The sequence below is a fragment of the Ictalurus furcatus genome, chromosome 20, assembly GCF_023375685.1.
Source record: "Ictalurus furcatus strain D&B chromosome 20, Billie_1.0, whole genome shotgun sequence".
Lineage (NCBI taxonomy): Eukaryota > Metazoa > Chordata > Actinopteri > Siluriformes > Ictaluridae > Ictalurus > Ictalurus furcatus.
Genome location: NC_071274.1, coordinates 2513096 through 2530251, shown reverse-complemented (window position 1 = coordinate 2530251; position 17156 = coordinate 2513096). Strand labels below are relative to the sequence as shown.

The 17156-nt window shown below is 40.6% G+C and overlaps 3 protein-coding genes across 3 annotated transcripts in view; 1 reads left to right on the top strand and 2 right to left on the bottom strand.

The window, feature by feature from the left end:
- zbtb47a (zinc finger and BTB domain containing 47a) overlaps positions 1-9966 on the top strand; it is a 21675-nt gene extending 11709 nt beyond the window's left edge. The window contains exon 7 of the mRNA XM_053651702.1: positions 9620-9966. The gene's annotated coding sequence lies outside the window, so the exon portion shown is untranslated. The remainder of the gene's footprint in view (positions 1-9619) is intronic.
- Positions 229-5450, bottom strand: klhl40a (kelch-like family member 40a). Its single transcript, XM_053651704.1, has 6 exons — positions 4277-5450; positions 3717-3877; positions 2812-2919; positions 2504-2689; positions 1254-1403; positions 229-371 (listed from the first exon to the last, which is right to left on the bottom strand). Exons 1-6 carry the CDS (start codon positions 5396-5398, stop codon positions 260-262), a joined length of 1839 nt encoding a protein of 612 aa, XP_053507679.1. The 5' UTR covers positions 5399-5450; the 3' UTR covers positions 229-259.
- Positions 7169-17156, bottom strand: hhatla (hedgehog acyltransferase like, a). Its single transcript, XM_053651705.1, has 12 exons — positions 16756-17156; positions 14117-14256; positions 12621-12688; positions 11978-12091; positions 11049-11243; positions 10652-10861; positions 9965-10136; positions 9272-9416; positions 9129-9164; positions 8771-8972; positions 8055-8196; positions 7169-7602 (listed from the first exon to the last, which is right to left on the bottom strand). The coding sequence occupies exons 2-12, from the start codon at positions 14220-14222 to the stop codon at positions 7478-7480; spliced, it is 1515 nt and encodes a 504-aa protein (XP_053507680.1). The 5' UTR covers positions 14223-14256; positions 16756-17156; the 3' UTR covers positions 7169-7477.

The window sequence follows — 17156 nt, the reverse complement described above, 5'->3', positions numbered from 1 at the left end:
AATCACACCACACCTTTCTGCAGACACAACAGTTCACATCTCGAATGAAAAATGGTCCGTTCTTCGTCTCCACCTGCTGCCCGGGTTTTACACTCGGACGTCTTCCAGGGTCGTTCGTTGTTATTTTTGCTTGTTTTTTAAAAATTTTTTATTATTATTTAAAGTTCATACACGTATACTTGATTGTGGAAACCGGTAATAGTTCCAGTGCTCATCACACACTAAACTTCACGTGCACTAGGTGTAGCGTGCTTGTCGATTATATCTTGGTGAGTCGTAAAGCGTTGAGGCGTACTCCTAACACCGTGGCGCCTGAAGCGTAGCGAATCTCCCGCAGCATCCCAGACCAGCAGTTTTCCTCTTCATCGAACCTGTGAGGTCCAGGAGACCAGGATTAGCATCATCAGGCAACTAAAATTCACACTGACAAAAAGAGATAAATGGATGTCTTAAAAGCTTTGCGTTCTAGTCAATTTGCAGATCATGTCAATCAAATGTGACAGATGATATCCGTATCATCGTCCAAATCACTTCTAATATACAGTCGCGCCGTGGAATATTTCGGCCACGCCTCCTACCCGATTCGTCCTTGCACGACATTAAATGTAACTATAAATGGATTAAAAACTATGACGTCTTACTCTTTAATAAATCGAAAAGCGTGATGTAATCAATCGTGAGCAAATTGCTGCGGTATGAGGCGAATAAAACGACTCGGGATGTACTGTTATATAAATAGAATCGCTTTCTGTTGGAGTGATTCCCTTACATCTATAATTTGGCCAAAAACATCAATTATAAGTCCCTCATTACTTCAAATGGGTTTTGGTTTTTTACTTTTGCACTGGCGCGATGAGATGAATGTTGCTAATAAGTAAAGGAAGCTTACAGCTACCTTTTCAGCATCTTTCAACCCTTCAAAAGTTGTTTGGTAAGATAAGAGTTCCTGTTCAGAGTGGGATTTAAAATAGTCACACTCATTAATGGATTATTTACACGAGTGTAAAGTCTCATAAGCTAAAATCCAAGTCAAGATTGAAGACAAATGGAAGGTGGAAGTGGTGGTGGTGGTTGTTGTGGTGGTAGGGAATACTTCGGGCTACAGATTGGACGTTTACAAGCTGAAATCCTAGCACTAGCGAGCTGCCATGGTTGGGCAGATTTTTGCGTATTTATGTTAAAAAGTGACCGCTTGTACCACTTGCAAGAAACGTCCCTGCTCACGATTATCTACATATGAACGGATGACTCGCCTCCAGATATCATTCATCTCGGTGGGTTCCAGCTTGTCTGTGGTGTCGTTGGGCATCATGGCGAAGCCTCCCACAGCGTACATACTGCCGGCCAGCGAGATCAGGTTCAGAGAGCTTCTCTCCTGGGGGAACTCCTCGAACTCGGACCACCTGGGTCACACGACAGAGCTTCTTTAAATTTTTAACCCTAGAAATATTAGGAGTTGTCTTCTGTTTTATAAAATTCACCATGCACTTACAGTGCGACAATGTGAGTGAACAGAACCAATGATTTGGAAATTTAGGTATATGGGACAGAAGTATATGAAACAATATTTGAACCTAAATTTACTTTCTGTGTAATGCAATTAACGCTTAAATCATTGTCCATTGTACTTCGAATGTCAATACTGTTCAAAATATGACACATTCACATGTGGGATATCAGCAGGGCTAGCAAGGGAGCTAGCTAGCTAGCTAATATTTTTATTATTATTACTGTGGTATAATAAGGATGATGCGAGGCATTTTGCTACATAAAAGTTTGATTGAGGTGTACGCAATATGTTTTTAGGATTAGATCTGTTTATTAGCATTAGATCTGATTGTAGCTAAATAATGCTAACGGAAACTGACTATCCGATTGCTAGCAACCTTGCTTAACATTTCATCCCTCACAGAGGATAGCGGTTGTCCTTTTAAATATAAAATACCTTGTTTCTTTATTTTTTTAACTTTTTAAAATAATGTATTGAATGAAGAAAAACTGTATGTCTGAATTTCAGCTTGGGTTGGAATTGGGGTGTAGGCAATATATATATATTTTTAGGCTTTAGCGTAACAAAATTTATGATTCGCATATTAGCTAAGCAAAACTGTGAGACTGAGAAACTGGCTAAGTATGTAAAGTTGCAAAACCAAAAATAATATAATAATAATATTAAAGCATCTAGTATTTCTATCTGGTTTTAGAAAATATATTAGAGCTGTTGCTTTCTAGATAACCCCCTGAAACCTAACCTGCACTACCATCCCAGCCCAGTAGATGGCAATGATGGCATCAGCTCCATCTCCCCTCTGCCACTTCAGATAAGTCTTACAGAAATGATCGACATCCAGACTTTTCTGACAAATTATTTAGAATAGTATAAAAGAAGTTGAAGGTTTGATCGCTCCACGCTGAAAATTCAGAGAGGATAAACGGGAAGTTAACTGTAAAATGTGTAAGGCCAAGGTTATAAAGTAGGGCTTGAGATGAGTGTGTCACTCACGTGTTTTTAGCGATGTCATAAACCTCAGCCTTGCTGGTCAGGCCGTCGTCAGTGACTCCTGTCACCACGTAGATTTTCTTCTTGTGGACGGTGACACCAAACAGGGAACGAGCGGTTTTCATGGGCGCCAGCTCCTTCCACTCGAACTTGGCGGGATTGTAGACGCACATTCTCCTCAGGCACTTCCTTTTATATAACATAAACTCAGAATCTGTGGTGGCTAAAGGAATTCTTCGAGCGAAACTTGCTAGCATAATATCACTGTGTTCCTATAGCTAGTTTAGACCAAAGAAGAAAGACCAACATACTTGCTGTCCGATTTTCCACCCAGGACGTAGACGAGCCCGTTATGCGAGACGGTCCCATGGCCGTAGACCGAATACGGAACCGGGTCTGATTCGCCCCATTTGAAAGATCTACATGAAGAAAAACAAAAACATGATGATGATGATGATGATGATGATGTCCTTATTGCATCGGAGCAGTAAACATCTACAGTACGATCCAAATGTGAACTGCTTTTTAATTCAATTGTTGTGAAAAATTACTATGACCATAACTATTGTTATATTTTAAGAATAAATTTACATTAGATGTAATGCCTGGTATTAAATTATTGGCACCCTCTTTGTGTTATGTATTCATTTCGGTTCATATTAACAAAAAAAAAAAAACCATTTAATTTAAAATTTCAATTACCACAAGGTTGGAACCCATAAAGATAATGCTAACAGTAAAACATGACTGGGCATGCTCTTATAGGAAAATAATCAACAACAGGGTGGTGTGATGTTACCAATAATGGTACACCCCTGAAGTGTTTTATTTAATTCATACTACAGCAATTCGCCAGTAATTCCAATTGAATTATATTTAATCTGGTGGAACGTTCACGAGAAAACAAGCTAGATCCTGTTATCATTTACAGTATTGCAGATTCCCTCACCAGCCACTCTTTTTTTTTCTCTCTCCTTCCAAACATTTTAATGCCGAACATCTCCTTACATAAAACTTCACCATATCAGCAATTCCATGTTTTTAAATCTGTTTACGTGGAGGTTCCACTATACAAATCCCAAGTTACTATAGAAACTATAGAAATGATAACGTTTGAACAAACACATTAATATGAACCTGTGATTTGGCTTGCAAATCTGAAAATATTCGTAAAGATGCATTGTATTCATTAAAATGAATCCTTGGCTGTACTCACTGTCTGTCGTAGATCAAGACAGTGTCTAAAGCATGCTCTCCCTCTTTCAGCTCTTTTCCACCTACAACAAAGATGGAGTTCTCTGCATCAACGAGTCCGAAGAGGCAGAGGGGGCTTGGCATTGAGGGCATCCCGAGCCATTCAGAGCTCATGGGGTCAAACTGGCAGAGAGAGACATGGGAAAGCATGCAGCATACAAATGAGCTTGTGCTATTCTTTGCTTCGATCGGTCACAAAATGTCCTCTTTAAGCTAAATCACTGAGCTGAGGAAAACAGTTCAAGTCCACAATGTTCGTAATATGATAATAGCATCAGAGGTCATGATGTATAAAGTAGCCAAAATGATTCATAAGCTTTGTAGCCCTACCACCTGTTTTAATAGCGTATTGATCCCTGAGGAGGGCTAGATGAATCTCTGGCATCGTGTATGGAGCAAATGATGCGTGACATACTGTATGCGTTTGTAACGCGGACGAATTTACTGTTGGTACACAACAAGTAAGCAAAAAAACAACACCAGTATGAGATAATAAGAATAATAGATTTGCTGAAATGTTACCTGGAGGAAGTAAGAGCTGAACGGTTCCTCCGTGTTCTGCTCGTCGTAAATGAGCCCTCCAGCCACAAAGATCTGATTCTCTTTGGTCACCAAGCTGCAGTGATTTTTTGGTATCTCAGTAGATGAAGAGGCTAAGTAGCATTCATTTTTATCAGGGTCGTAGGCAGCCGTCCCCGTGTCGCTAATCATTAATATAAAGTCCGTTAGAAACATTCCAAAGCGTAGGTTATTATTCAGGATCCCGGGAAGCAGACCCTCGTCATTTTCATCCTCATCTTCAACATTTACTTTGGCTCCTGCCTTCTTGCCTGATGGCCTGCTAACTTTTGGAAGCAGTCCCTTTTGTGCATCTTTGATAAGCTGTAGATCTTTCTTGATCTCCTGGTTGGATTTGATGAACCGGTGCCCCTCCACTTTCTCCTTAAAATAAGCAGGTGACATCAGACGAAACCGTACACAGTGCAGAAGTTGTGGCAGATCCTTCAGCCTTTCAACCTGATCATACTCGACCCATTCCATTAGAGCTTCAAACACCATCTCTTCCTTTTCAACACAAAGGGTATCACATGTGATAATGGCAGCCAGTTCTCCAGATCCCAGCTGGTGGAAGTCCTTGTCCCGGATGATGAGCTCAAAGCGGTCACAAATGTAGTCCCGAGCCTTTGCTGCCAGTCTCGGGCACTCCAGCAGTAGTCCAAGCCTGAAGATGGCTAGACAGTTGCTCAGTACCATCTTATGCTCCAGGTAGGATACGCATACGCTAAATATGGAAGGGATCTGGTACACGTTGGCCGCCATGAAGATGTCCTGGACGTTCTGCTCAGTCAGGTTGATGTCACAGGTATAGAGGTACCTCAGAATCATCTTCATGATGTCTGGATCCACATCTTTCAGGACTACTTCTCGTATTTTGCTCTCCTCCAAGTCAGAGAGGAACATGGCCTTAAAGTACGGGCTGCTGGCAGCCAGCACCAGCTTGTGGCAAGGGAAATCCTGGTCCTTAATCTTCAGGATACAATCCACAAACTTATCATTCTCAAGAAGTTCACAGAGGCCACCCAGAAGAAGCGACTGCTGGTACATACGAGGTTCTGTCACTGGGTCCACTGGCACGGCGGCCATCTTGTCAAAGTTTCGTGGGCACCGTTAGCGTGGTATTTAAATAGGAGGGTGTCCGGCTCCTCTCCCGCTGCTGGACTGGCCGGCTTAACAGTGTGACTCTATGAGAGAGAAATAGAGGCTGGTGTAGTGTAGCTTTGCCACTCAGCTGCCACTGGCTATCAGCTGTGTTTAATTTTAGAACTGAGTAAAGCCACAGGACTCACATTTGGAGGGCCTGACATTTGAGATACCTTTATCTTCCCTCCCCCTTTACCGCCGCCATCTTGACCAAAAGACTGTAACCAGCAGCTCACATGTTGGCAAAGTAGACCATACCAAGGATAAGATGGTGAAGAAAAAAAGCAGGTAGCGTTAAGAACGCTCATTGATCAAAAAGAAGAGCAGAAAATGCTTTGAATATTAAGAGGAGAATCCTGCTTAGGGACATGAGTTTGAATGCAAATCACCTACACTTTGGCACGCATTAGTATGTAGCTGTCCTGGCTATAATTTACATATTGGGAAGGGTTTCCCAAGTCCAACCCAGGAGACTTCCATCCATTCTTCCTTCCATAATTACTTCCTAGATCTTAACAGCAGCTGACCATTTACTACAGTACATTCTTTTTTCCTGGCCTCCAGTTGATGTTATGGTGGTCTTTAGAGCTTTATCCTGGTCGGGGTCATGGTGGATCCGGAGACCATCCCGGTAACACTGGCCATGAGGCAGGAACACACCTTGGATGGAACACCAGTCTACTACAGGACACTTGTTCTAGAGCAAGGATGGGTTGAACGTCAGAACTTGAATTGAGGAACCTTGTTATGCGATCCTTAAAAGGTTCCTCAAGGGTTCTTTGGCGGATTTTTAAAAGGAATTTTAAAAGGGGCCCTCTGTGAAAGGAAAATTCTTTGTTGTAGATTTCTATAGAAACTTTATTAAGGTTCCCTCCGGAGGGAGAAGCCAAAGAACCTTTTTAGCATGAAACCTTTTTTGGTCAAATGAACGTTGATGACCCACATCATTAAAGAAAGTGGGCTGAATCTCTGATATAGAATAGAACTTACTTCCATTGGCTCATAAATAACACACACACACACACACACACACACACAAAAAAAATCAGTAACTAGTCAATATGCTCAGGTTTAAGTCTGATTATGTAGGGCATGGTTCTTATGAAAGAATTGGTGTATATGATATGATGTACAAAAATCTTCTCATAGAGAATAAAAAGCATTATGGATCGTCTTCCTTTTTAGCGACACTAAGTTCAACAATCACTTATCAGTCCGTACAGGAGTTCGCTGAGTCTTTTCCTGATTGTTGCGGTCAAAGATGCTTGATTTTGCTGCAGGGTTTTTTTATTTTATTTTGCGATGCATCTTACAGAGTATTTTGTGCTTTTTTTCTGGAAAACTACCGGAATTGGCGAAACTTTTGCTGTGATGTTTGTTGGTAAATGAGACCTTTCAGCTGTACTCGTGTTGGACTCGCGTGAATTGAAGAAAGCTTTGGCGGAATGTACGTTATGATGACGTCACATGACGCGTCTTGGCCCAAATCTGCAGAAAACTTGCAGAGTTTGCTCGAGTTTGCGTTAATTTCTGAGATCGCTAAATCCTGGCGGGACTGACTAATAGCTGTCTATTAACTACCTTTAAGAAGTAAAAGATTTGGAGAGATTATAAGGAGTATAATAAGGAGTATAATATGTCCAGACAAAACCTGTCATTTATGATGATGGGAACAACAACAACAACAACAACAACGACAACAGACACAAACCCTTAAAGACTTTCTCATCTTTAATTGTTCAATATATTATATCTGCATTAAATATTTGGCAAGCCCATTCTCCAGACAATCCATAATAGATTTAAATAAAATGAATAAAAAAAATGCACTTGGTTCTTATGTGGCAGTCTCTGAAAAAAGATTTCAAAAGTATACAACAAGTGCACTTGAGGCCTTTTCACAATTAAAAAACGCCCTGTGCTTATTAAACAGGCTTGTTTCGAGCAGTAACCACGGTGACGGGTACTGCTTGGGTCGGTATGAGAAGCTCGGACTCGGCAAAAACGGCGCTGTCTGCTCGTCTAATCGGATTTGGGTTTGCTCGGCTCGGGTTCTTCGAGCAGGGCGTGTTTCCGCTCGCGCTCCTTCACCAGCTGTACTCCGCAGTAGGTCACTAACAGCACCGAGAGAGTGGACACAGGGAAGCCTGGGGGAGAAACAACAGCAAACAGAGCAGCTTTGAGAAAAGGATCCTCATGTTCTGTTCACTACTTAGCAATAGGATATCCCATGAGTGAAAAATATCGTTTTTACATTGTTTTATTCTTTATAACAACTGAAAATTTTTAACAAACAGCATAATTGTTAAATAGGATCATTCAGCCAGAACCGAAATGCATACGTTTCAGTTCATTCTGAATACAATTGATTAGATTTGGTGTGTGAAGTTTGATTCTTTCAGAGAGTGACTTGATAGCCACAAGCTTCATAGCTCCCAGTTCAAAACGAAATAAAACAAACGCCAATCACGAAACTCGTCTTCTAATCAACTATATTTGGAGAGATTATTTCATTTTTGGCGAAACTATTCCGTTATTGACTGCAGTACTAGAAATAATTCTGCATTATTCTATAATACTATGTTAAAATGTCACTTACCCTTAAACAACAGTCTCTTGGCCACCAACTTAGCAAACTCCAGGCTGTTTAGTGCGAGGACGTTATACAGGACGATTTGCCAGAAGTTAACAGCATTGAACAGCCCTCTGATACGCCGGGACATTGCCTCAGACATAAGACCCTTTAAGAAAATTAAAAAAAAAACACACAATATGATAACGTTGTGTATCCTGACAGACCTTTATTGCATTAAAACAATTTACACTACAGTGCTGTTGAATTGTGGATTCTGATTGGTCAGAAGGTGTTGATTCATTTTATCTAGCATTTTTTGGAAACAGTCTCCAGTGTCAGCGCTTTGTAACAGTCATGGGAAAGTTTCAGGCCTTTTGTGGTTTCTCCGTAACGGCAAGTTGCCTTTTTATTTTTTTGCCTTATTCACTTCACGAGAGAAAGAGAGATGCTGTTGAGGGTATGACTGAATGTTTATGTTGCTATAACATAAGTGCAAACAGGAACTAACTTGTTTCGTGGACCTTCACAAATTTAAACATAACTAGTGGTTGCATCTAAATGGATAGTACATCATTTTTTAATTAATACAAAAGTATAACATGTAATAAGAGGGATAAAACACTTCAGGGCATGTTGTAAAAGGAAAATACTCTACTTCAGGATGTGTTTGCATGTCTAGTAACGTTCCTAATAGTCCGAAATTTCACAGTGTAATAAACTGTATTTTGATTGCATCATACCTCAATGGTAGACAAAGGGGGCAAGGAGAAGAGCTTAGCCACCCACAGCTCAAAGTTCAGGCCGAAGCAGTTGAAGAAGGACCAAATGTACACCAGTTCACAAGGTCCGAGCCACAAAGTAGTGATAACAAAGGTGCAGATTGTAGCGACCAGCTCCTTGAAGATTCTGTCATGATTTCCGCCAATGTAGTCATAGACATACCTTCATAGTAAACAAAAGGAAGACTTGTTCTCTACACCTAATAGTATACTGCTGTAGGCCTTTTAGATGCGTATCTTGGCTTCCGTGCCCAAAAATATATCATTCTGAGTACTTGTTTAAATATATAACCCACATGAGTGGGTTCGTTTTGCTCACTTGCATAGCCAGTCGTTGATGCCTCTGTCAAAGTGCCTAGAAATTTTCAACAAAATTGAACGAGTTAAAACGAATTGCTTTTTTAAAAAAAAAAATAATAATTATTCTATGTGTCAAGGTACATGTAATGTGTCTATACTTACGTTTCGGCGAAGACGTACAGCATGGTGATACACTTAGGGGGCTGGGGAGGGTCCAGGTGGTCTAGGCGAGACACTGTGTTGATAACGCCGAACATGACGGCTGATTTCACCCAGTCGTACACCAGGTTTGAGTACGCCAAACCAGCTGGAAGGTAGACAAAAACGATCCATGTCGATGTAGGGAAATTCTGGAATAGTAGACGACTCAAAGGAATTTGATTTGTAGTGTTTACTCCTAATCTGGCTCCATCCCAGACATGCCCACTGAGGTGTGAATATTGACGATTTTTTATTTTTACTTGGGCGATACGGGAGACACCTGAAAACCGTACTTTTCTGCTTTTTCAGGAAAAGCATCAGCCATCAGAGCAAATGCGAATAACATGTTTAGTCCGAATTCGGATGGAAAAGCGAAGGATGCGGGATGTGAAAGACGCACACCTCTCACCAACTTTACTCCAGGTGAACTTTAACCAGTCCAAAAGAAACCTACTGGGTGGGACTATATTTATCTGTTTCTATGTTTCTAATGTTTGTATTTTTTTTGCTTCACCTGTTCTAATTTTAAATACGGATTTATGTCAAATCTGACCTCTGCTGTGGACTATTCAAGATAATTAGTGATAATTCATGATAATTAGCGTTGTCGCATTTGATGACTGTGTTACATTACTACAGGAAGATGAAACTGACCTAATGACCAATCAGGCAAGTCTTTCACCAGCTTCATGTCATTCGGGATAGTCAAAATATACAGGTAATGGAAGAATACATCCACCACCAAAATGGCTCCAAGGTGCACCAAAGCCTGGATGGTGATGTTCCACATCTCTCGATTTTTACGCATCAGGTTTGGGTTGTTGGCCTGGAGACAGAACGACATCCCATTACAAAGCTCAAAGTATTAAAGGAATACTCTCCTAACAACTAAAGGGTTAGAGGTTCGATTCCCGCCGCGGCCCTGTGTGTGCGGAGTTTGCATGTTCTCCCCGTGCTGCGAGGGTTTCCTCCGGGTGCTCCGGTTTCCTCCCCCAGTCCAAAGACATGCATGGTAGACTGATTGGCGTGTCTAAAGTGTCCGTAGTATATGAATGGGTGTGTGAGTGTGATTGTGCCCTGAGATGGATTGGCACCCCGTCTAGGGTGTACCCCCGCCTCCCTGGGATAGGCTCCAGGTTCCCCGCGACCCAGTAGGATAAGCGGTGTAGAAAATAGATGGATGTACTGTATGTGTAGCATATATGTGTGATTAGGTTGGAAAACATTGAAGTCCTCCTTTAATGCGCTGACTATGTAAATGACTGTGTAGCAGTTTAGTGGTTATAATAACTTTGTAATCGAGGTGCTAGCAATGAGACACAAGAGACATGAGGGACTCGCCTGCACGTGGAATCGATCAAACGTCATGATGGGTCCGAAGAAGAAGAAAGGGAGGTAGAAGTTGTACTTGATCAAATCCATGAAGCTGTAATGGCCGTCCTTCTTCTCGCAGTTCTCCAACGCGAAACTCATGCAGCGCATGATGGAGAACCCACAGCCTCCGTAGAACAGGATATCCTGAAGGTCGAAGGTGCTGGTGACGAACCCAGCCTAAAAATAAATAAATAAATAAATAAATAAGCCAGAGAACAATTCCAGAATCCGAAATGAAAATGTCAGAGCGTCATTTTAGTTACTATGGGGATGTTTAAAAGGACTGAACACTGACGTTTTATTCACGGTCCCTTTAGATGTTCAGCGAAATGAACGAGAACAAATCAGTAGCACAGCCACCCACCTGCCAAGAGTTGAAGGGTTCCATCTTGAAGGTGGCCAAGCTGGTGAGTCCAGCCAGGAAGCAGAACCACTTCCTCTTTACGAGGGCTACACTGTAGAGGAGGATGCAGTGAGACAGGATGAGAGAGACGTATGTCCAGCCCATGATGACGAGCACGGTCACGAAGCCATACAACATGTAGATCAGAGACCTGTGCTGTGGATCAGGATAAAGAACGCATTAGAAGAGCAAAATAATCTATTATAGTGCACTGAGAACTAAGATTAAATGGTCTAAATTACCTCTGACCATTACTGGAGACTCCTTCCATAACTGCTATCAACAATAATGCATTTTCTTAATCCATTCATGTGGATCTTCCATCACACTAATCCCTGTGTAAGCTGTTACTATAGAAACGAACAGGCGCTTTGAATGAACACTTTCTGACCAATCAGGATCGAGAATTCAACTGTGCTGTGGTGTAAAATGTAATAAGATCGCAGTTAACGTAAAACAAGCAGTACTAATTAAGCACTAGACGAGCATAAGGGAAAAAAGCATGCATTTATTAAGATGAGTTAATGGAAATGAAATGGAAATGCGCATTTAAAAAGCGTTAAAAAAAAAAAAAATCTTTACCTTATATCCATTTATACCGATCTTCACAGGAAGCAGACAGCAAAAAATAATGCAGTTTCTATTTATTACAATACACTGACAATTTGGTACAGCTTTATAGTGCTTGAATCGAAAACAATTACTGATGTAATTAAGAACTTCACACTCACAAGTGATATACACACAGGTGCCAGTTTATTAAGTACAATTCAATAAGTAAACAAGCTGTCAAGTAAATGTATATCAACCCATGCAGACTGTAAATGCACATGCATAAATAGTTATCGTTGTTATGACAAAACACGCTATCGGGAAGCAACCCGACCCACCTTGGGAGAAATCATGGAGCAGATTTTGGCGAAGATCACATGACCAGAGAGGGCGAACAAGATGTGGTTGCGAAACGTGGTGAACCACATCGCCCACTCAAAGTCAGCCACGTCCTGAAGAGAGAAAAATCGATTGCTACACAACGTCTAAGTGCACTACCAAGAGCTGATCTTATTTCAGCAGGAGGTTTTCTGCGAAAAGATAACAGGAACTAACTTGTTTCCTGGACGTTACGTTAAATGTAAATACTGTTTAAAAAAAAAACAACATTTTTTTTTTTTAATGAATCACTGAAAACTTTCTGTGGTACGAAAGAAATACAACACTTAGGGATGTGCAGTTATAGGAAAATAATCAACTTTGGGACTTTCGCATTAGTCCGCATCACAGCACCTGTCTGTCGTTCATTATTTTCCAGCAACATCAGACTCCCGAATGTTTTATAATCAATCATATCAAGAATCACAAATCAAAATGGAATGACGCTTTCATAAATGCTGAATTGTGCATCTCTTCTATGCACTCTAGTACTGAATAATTGATGTGAGCGATCCCAGTGAGCTTTATTATGGCTTTTAGTGCCACTAATAATCTTCACCTCTTTGAGTAAAAATGTTTAAGAATACAATCTAGCATATTCACCATTTTTCTGCCAAAGTAGTGCCATCCTGGTTTCACACTCCCCTTAAAGGCCTTTCGGTTAACATTCTCTGGAAATAAAAAAAATATATATAATACAAATAATGCACAGATCTGCAGAAAATACTGTAGATTTCATTTCCTTGTGTAATTATATTTTTCAATGTGGAAATATTGCATCTTGGAGCTCACAGCTATAGAGTCTACGGTTCGATCCTGAGCTCGGGTTACTGTCTATGGGAAATTTCACAGTGTGTCTGTGTGGGTTTTCTCTTTCTCCAAGTTTCCTCCCACTTCCCAAAAACATACCGGTATGTACATTGGCGAGGTGTAAACGAGTGTGTGAATGTGTGGTGCCGTGTAACGAATTGCAGTCCTGTTCCAGGGTATGTTCCCACTTCACATCCAGTGTTCCTGGGATAAACATGTACCCCTCGGTGCAGAACCAAAAGTCCAGGGGGTGGAGTCAGATCTGATCCAGCTCCTCCTACCCGGGCAGAGTCGAGCCAAAAGTCGAGACAACTCAGTGTGTCATGCTGGAAATCCTGTATGTGTTGTTTAATGTGTTGTTCCATGTTGTAAGGTTAGGGGTTGGGGCAGGTTTATAGGAGGAGTTATATCAGGTCCAGCTCCACCCCCTGGATTTTTGGTTCTACAGCGAGGACTGTCTTGGGATAGGCTCTGGATCCACCATAACCCTGACAATGATAAATCGTCTACTGAAGACGAATAAACGAATGAATGTCCATCATCGCATGACATATGACTTGTTCCTTGTGAAAAGGCGACGATATATACAATATATAAACAGAAATCATTCTCGGTGTAAATCTTATATAATGTACATTATATATTGATTAAATGTTGGTTGGAGGACTACTGAGCGAAACCTGACACCGAGATCTTACCGATATATTTATTAAACTGTAATAATTCAGACCTCCATCTCTATTTTATCAGAAATCTGTCTGTGTTCTTGGAAAATGAATAATAAACAGTTACAGTATTACATAATATGTGGATGGATGGTGGGCGTTGAAAACCCCTTGTGGTATTTATGTCATTCAGAGACGACACTGATTCATGATCGAGTCTGAATAACTCTTACACGAGGTAGATCTTTTGCTTGGCATCTTCTGGTGTAAGTCACAAAAGATCTCATTCACATTCATGACCACTGCCTGCAAGTTCTCATCTATACATTTGGCAAGTGACTTACAAATGAGTCAGAATCCAAGCGCACTGAACCGAGCTCTTGATTTCAGCTTTCAACAGCTGGGCTAAAATTACTCGTAACGCCATCCCTTTTAATATTCTGTAATGTTTAAAATAGCACAAAATCCCTACTGGGATGATGTTAATTAGACCTCCTTCTGTGTGTGATATAATGTGTTTCGCTCGGAGCCTCTCATCACTGTCTAATATAGTGGTATCCTTCACAAAACTGTCCATATTGACCCCATTCTCATCGCTTTTTCCAGAAATGTGGTATAACTCACCGCTGGATGCCTCGATGATCCAACTTCCTGCCCACAGGATAGCCAGAGAGAGGACAGCAGTGTAGAGGTAGAGCTCAGCCTTAGGCAGGGCCGCCTTGATCCCCATGATTTAAATCTAGCACCGAAATCCAAAGTGGAAACTACAGGCCAAGAGAGGAATGAAACCAACAGATAAAACAGATAAACAAACAAATATTATTCAAACTACTGCAGTACGACTACTGTACCTTAACGTGGAACTCATTTTGGATACATACAGTGTTGTTTACAATCTATTAGACAGCGTTATTAGTCATGTTCAACCTGTATTGTGCTTTTATAGACCTCAGCACTACTGACACTAATACAATAACATGTTAATTTTACATAATACATAAAATAATTCAATTCTGCTTAATTTGATTCGATTTCTCTTCAGTTAGACGCGACTGCGCTCTCGTTTGTAAACTTCGGTTTGTATTCTGTATCTATATCCTTTATTTCTATCTTCATATTAGGTATATATTACTGGAATAAATACACCATATATATATATATATATATATATATATATATATATATATATATATATATATATATATATATAGTCTACTTGGCAAATTAAACTTCTGAATTTGTTTTTCATTCAGTACAAGAGTATTAGATTAATATCAAACACTTACCAATAAGCTAAAACATCCATTATTGTCACCTTTCTTACTGAAACACTTAGAGACAGAGAAAGAGAGAGAAGGAGGGAGAGAGGGGGGGGGAGAGAGAGGGAGGGAGAGAGAGAGAGGGAAAGGGAGAGAGAGGGAAAGGGAGAGAGAGAGAGAGAGAGGGAGAGAGAGGGAGGGAGAGAGAGAGGGGGGGGAGGGGAGAGGGAGAGTGGGAGAGGGAGAGGGAGAGAGAGGGGGAGGGGGGAGGGAGAGAGAGAGAGGGAGAAAGAGCGGAAGAGAGAGAGACTCTCTGAGTCTGACTTTTCCTATCCCACGCGCTCTAAGCGATCTCAACGCTGATTGGCTTAAAGTTTTTGCCACCCTACATAACCGCCCCCCCCATTCGTTTCCATGGTTACCATAAGTGCCCTAGTATTTTCACCTGCTATACAGTACCTGTTTTGAGCTCGCGCATGCTCCCGTGAGTCAACTAACTTGCTTCGTGTATTACAAACTTTTCGGTTTTTATCTCTTTTAAAAACGTCAATCTTTTGAGGACATTCTGTTAACATTGACAATAATGTATTTTCTGTATAGCTGTGTCGGTTTAAACAGATTTTAACGAATGAATCTGTCGGAAACATTAGATAGAAAAGGCGTCTCAGGAGTAGCTTAGCACAAATGGCTTTGTTTTTAGGATTTTGTATGATATTATAGCCTATGATCATTGTATACATTCTTTTATATTAGTGTAATATCGATATTAATACAATTAATCGGTTAATTAATATGACCGTGGATGTAGTTCGTATGTTAAGCGATTCTTTTACTTAAAGTACTCAAACTATTGAATCGGCTCTTTTTAAACGACTCGGGTGAAATGAATCAATTCAGATGGCGAATAGAAAGTTTCTCTTTTTTTTAAAAAACAAAAAAAAATGTAGATGTCTTAAAATGAATATTACATATAGGCCTATATAATAATAATGCCACCAAGTTGTTATGTTTTAGACTAAACCCACAGAAACAGTGCGGTTAAACAGCATCACTATTAATTGAACTGGATTGTGGGTTTAAAATTGAATCGTAGGTAGGAACAACTTTGTTATAGAAATGACTGTTTTATTTTTTTTAAGAAAGTGACTAAAGTGAATGTGATTCTGATGATATTTCCGCTCTGAGTGGTGAGCTAAATGAATCACATCTCGCTGCCTTCCATTCACTTAAACGGGTTTTTTTTCGAAGGAGTCGAATCAGTAAATTGATTCATAATGGGCATCTGACTTCTGGACAGTATTGCAGTGGACTTAATGGGAATGGGTGTGAGTAGTGATCTGATGCACCATTTTTCTCTCCAATCAAAAGAAAAGCATGCCACCGTCCCTAAATGATCCAATTTCTTACAACAACAACAAAAAAACTATAACTATTCATTTATATTTCTTTCTTTCTTTTTGCATGTTTAGAAATTATACATTAATAAGCACCATGTAAAACTTCATCAGAATAAACAGCAGTTTCTTAATGTGTCCCGTACTACCTAAAGACCTGAATACATCTTATTTAGATGCAAAAATAATTCAGTAAAATTACTGCAACCATTTGCATGTCAAATTCGCAGAGGAAGTCGAAGGCTGTGGAGCGACTTAAATGGGAGTGTCCGTTTCACAGCTCCTCAGAAACAGCACCGTCAGCTGCTCAGAGCAACCTCTTCCTATTATAGCCCGAGCAGTTGCTCATTGCTACAGGGCTTTCACTCCACTATGGGGGTCTTTATAATAGCCTCCAATAAATAACAGACATGGAACCTTTATAGCGCTCAGTTGGTTGTGAAGTCATCATTTGACAACTATTACTTTTACCTAAAAGTGAACATGAAGAGCATGCACACTGAAAATATTTCTTTTTAATGATTGAGTGCATGAGAAATTTCTTAGTAATTCAATAAAGCTGCTGTGAAAGTGTGTGTAGGTTAAGGAAAGACGATCAGTAAGTACTAACCTGAGGTCCACTCTTGTGGGAAGCCCAGATATTAGAAGAGCAGATGGCAACCTCCCACCAAAAAGAACTAAAAAAGAAAAGAAAAGGGGGAAGGGGCGAAGGTGCAGTTTGTCTTAATGCATCCGTACTGATTTGAGAGTGCCGATGTTCCGGCAGTGTGGCTGGTGGTGGATGTTGAGGCAGGAGGGGGGGGTTATGGGGTATATTTAGCTCTCACTCACTCCAGCACTGCAGTGGATGGCTGTGCTGCGCTGCGCTGTGTAAGATAAACCTGCTGTAGGCTACAAGAGAAGCTCAGCATGGCATTTTACACACTAAAGTTGTTTTCGTCATGGGTGCATGTTTGTTTGGAAAGTTTAGTTTCAGAGAACTCTATTGTCCGGCTGAAAAAAAGAACCACG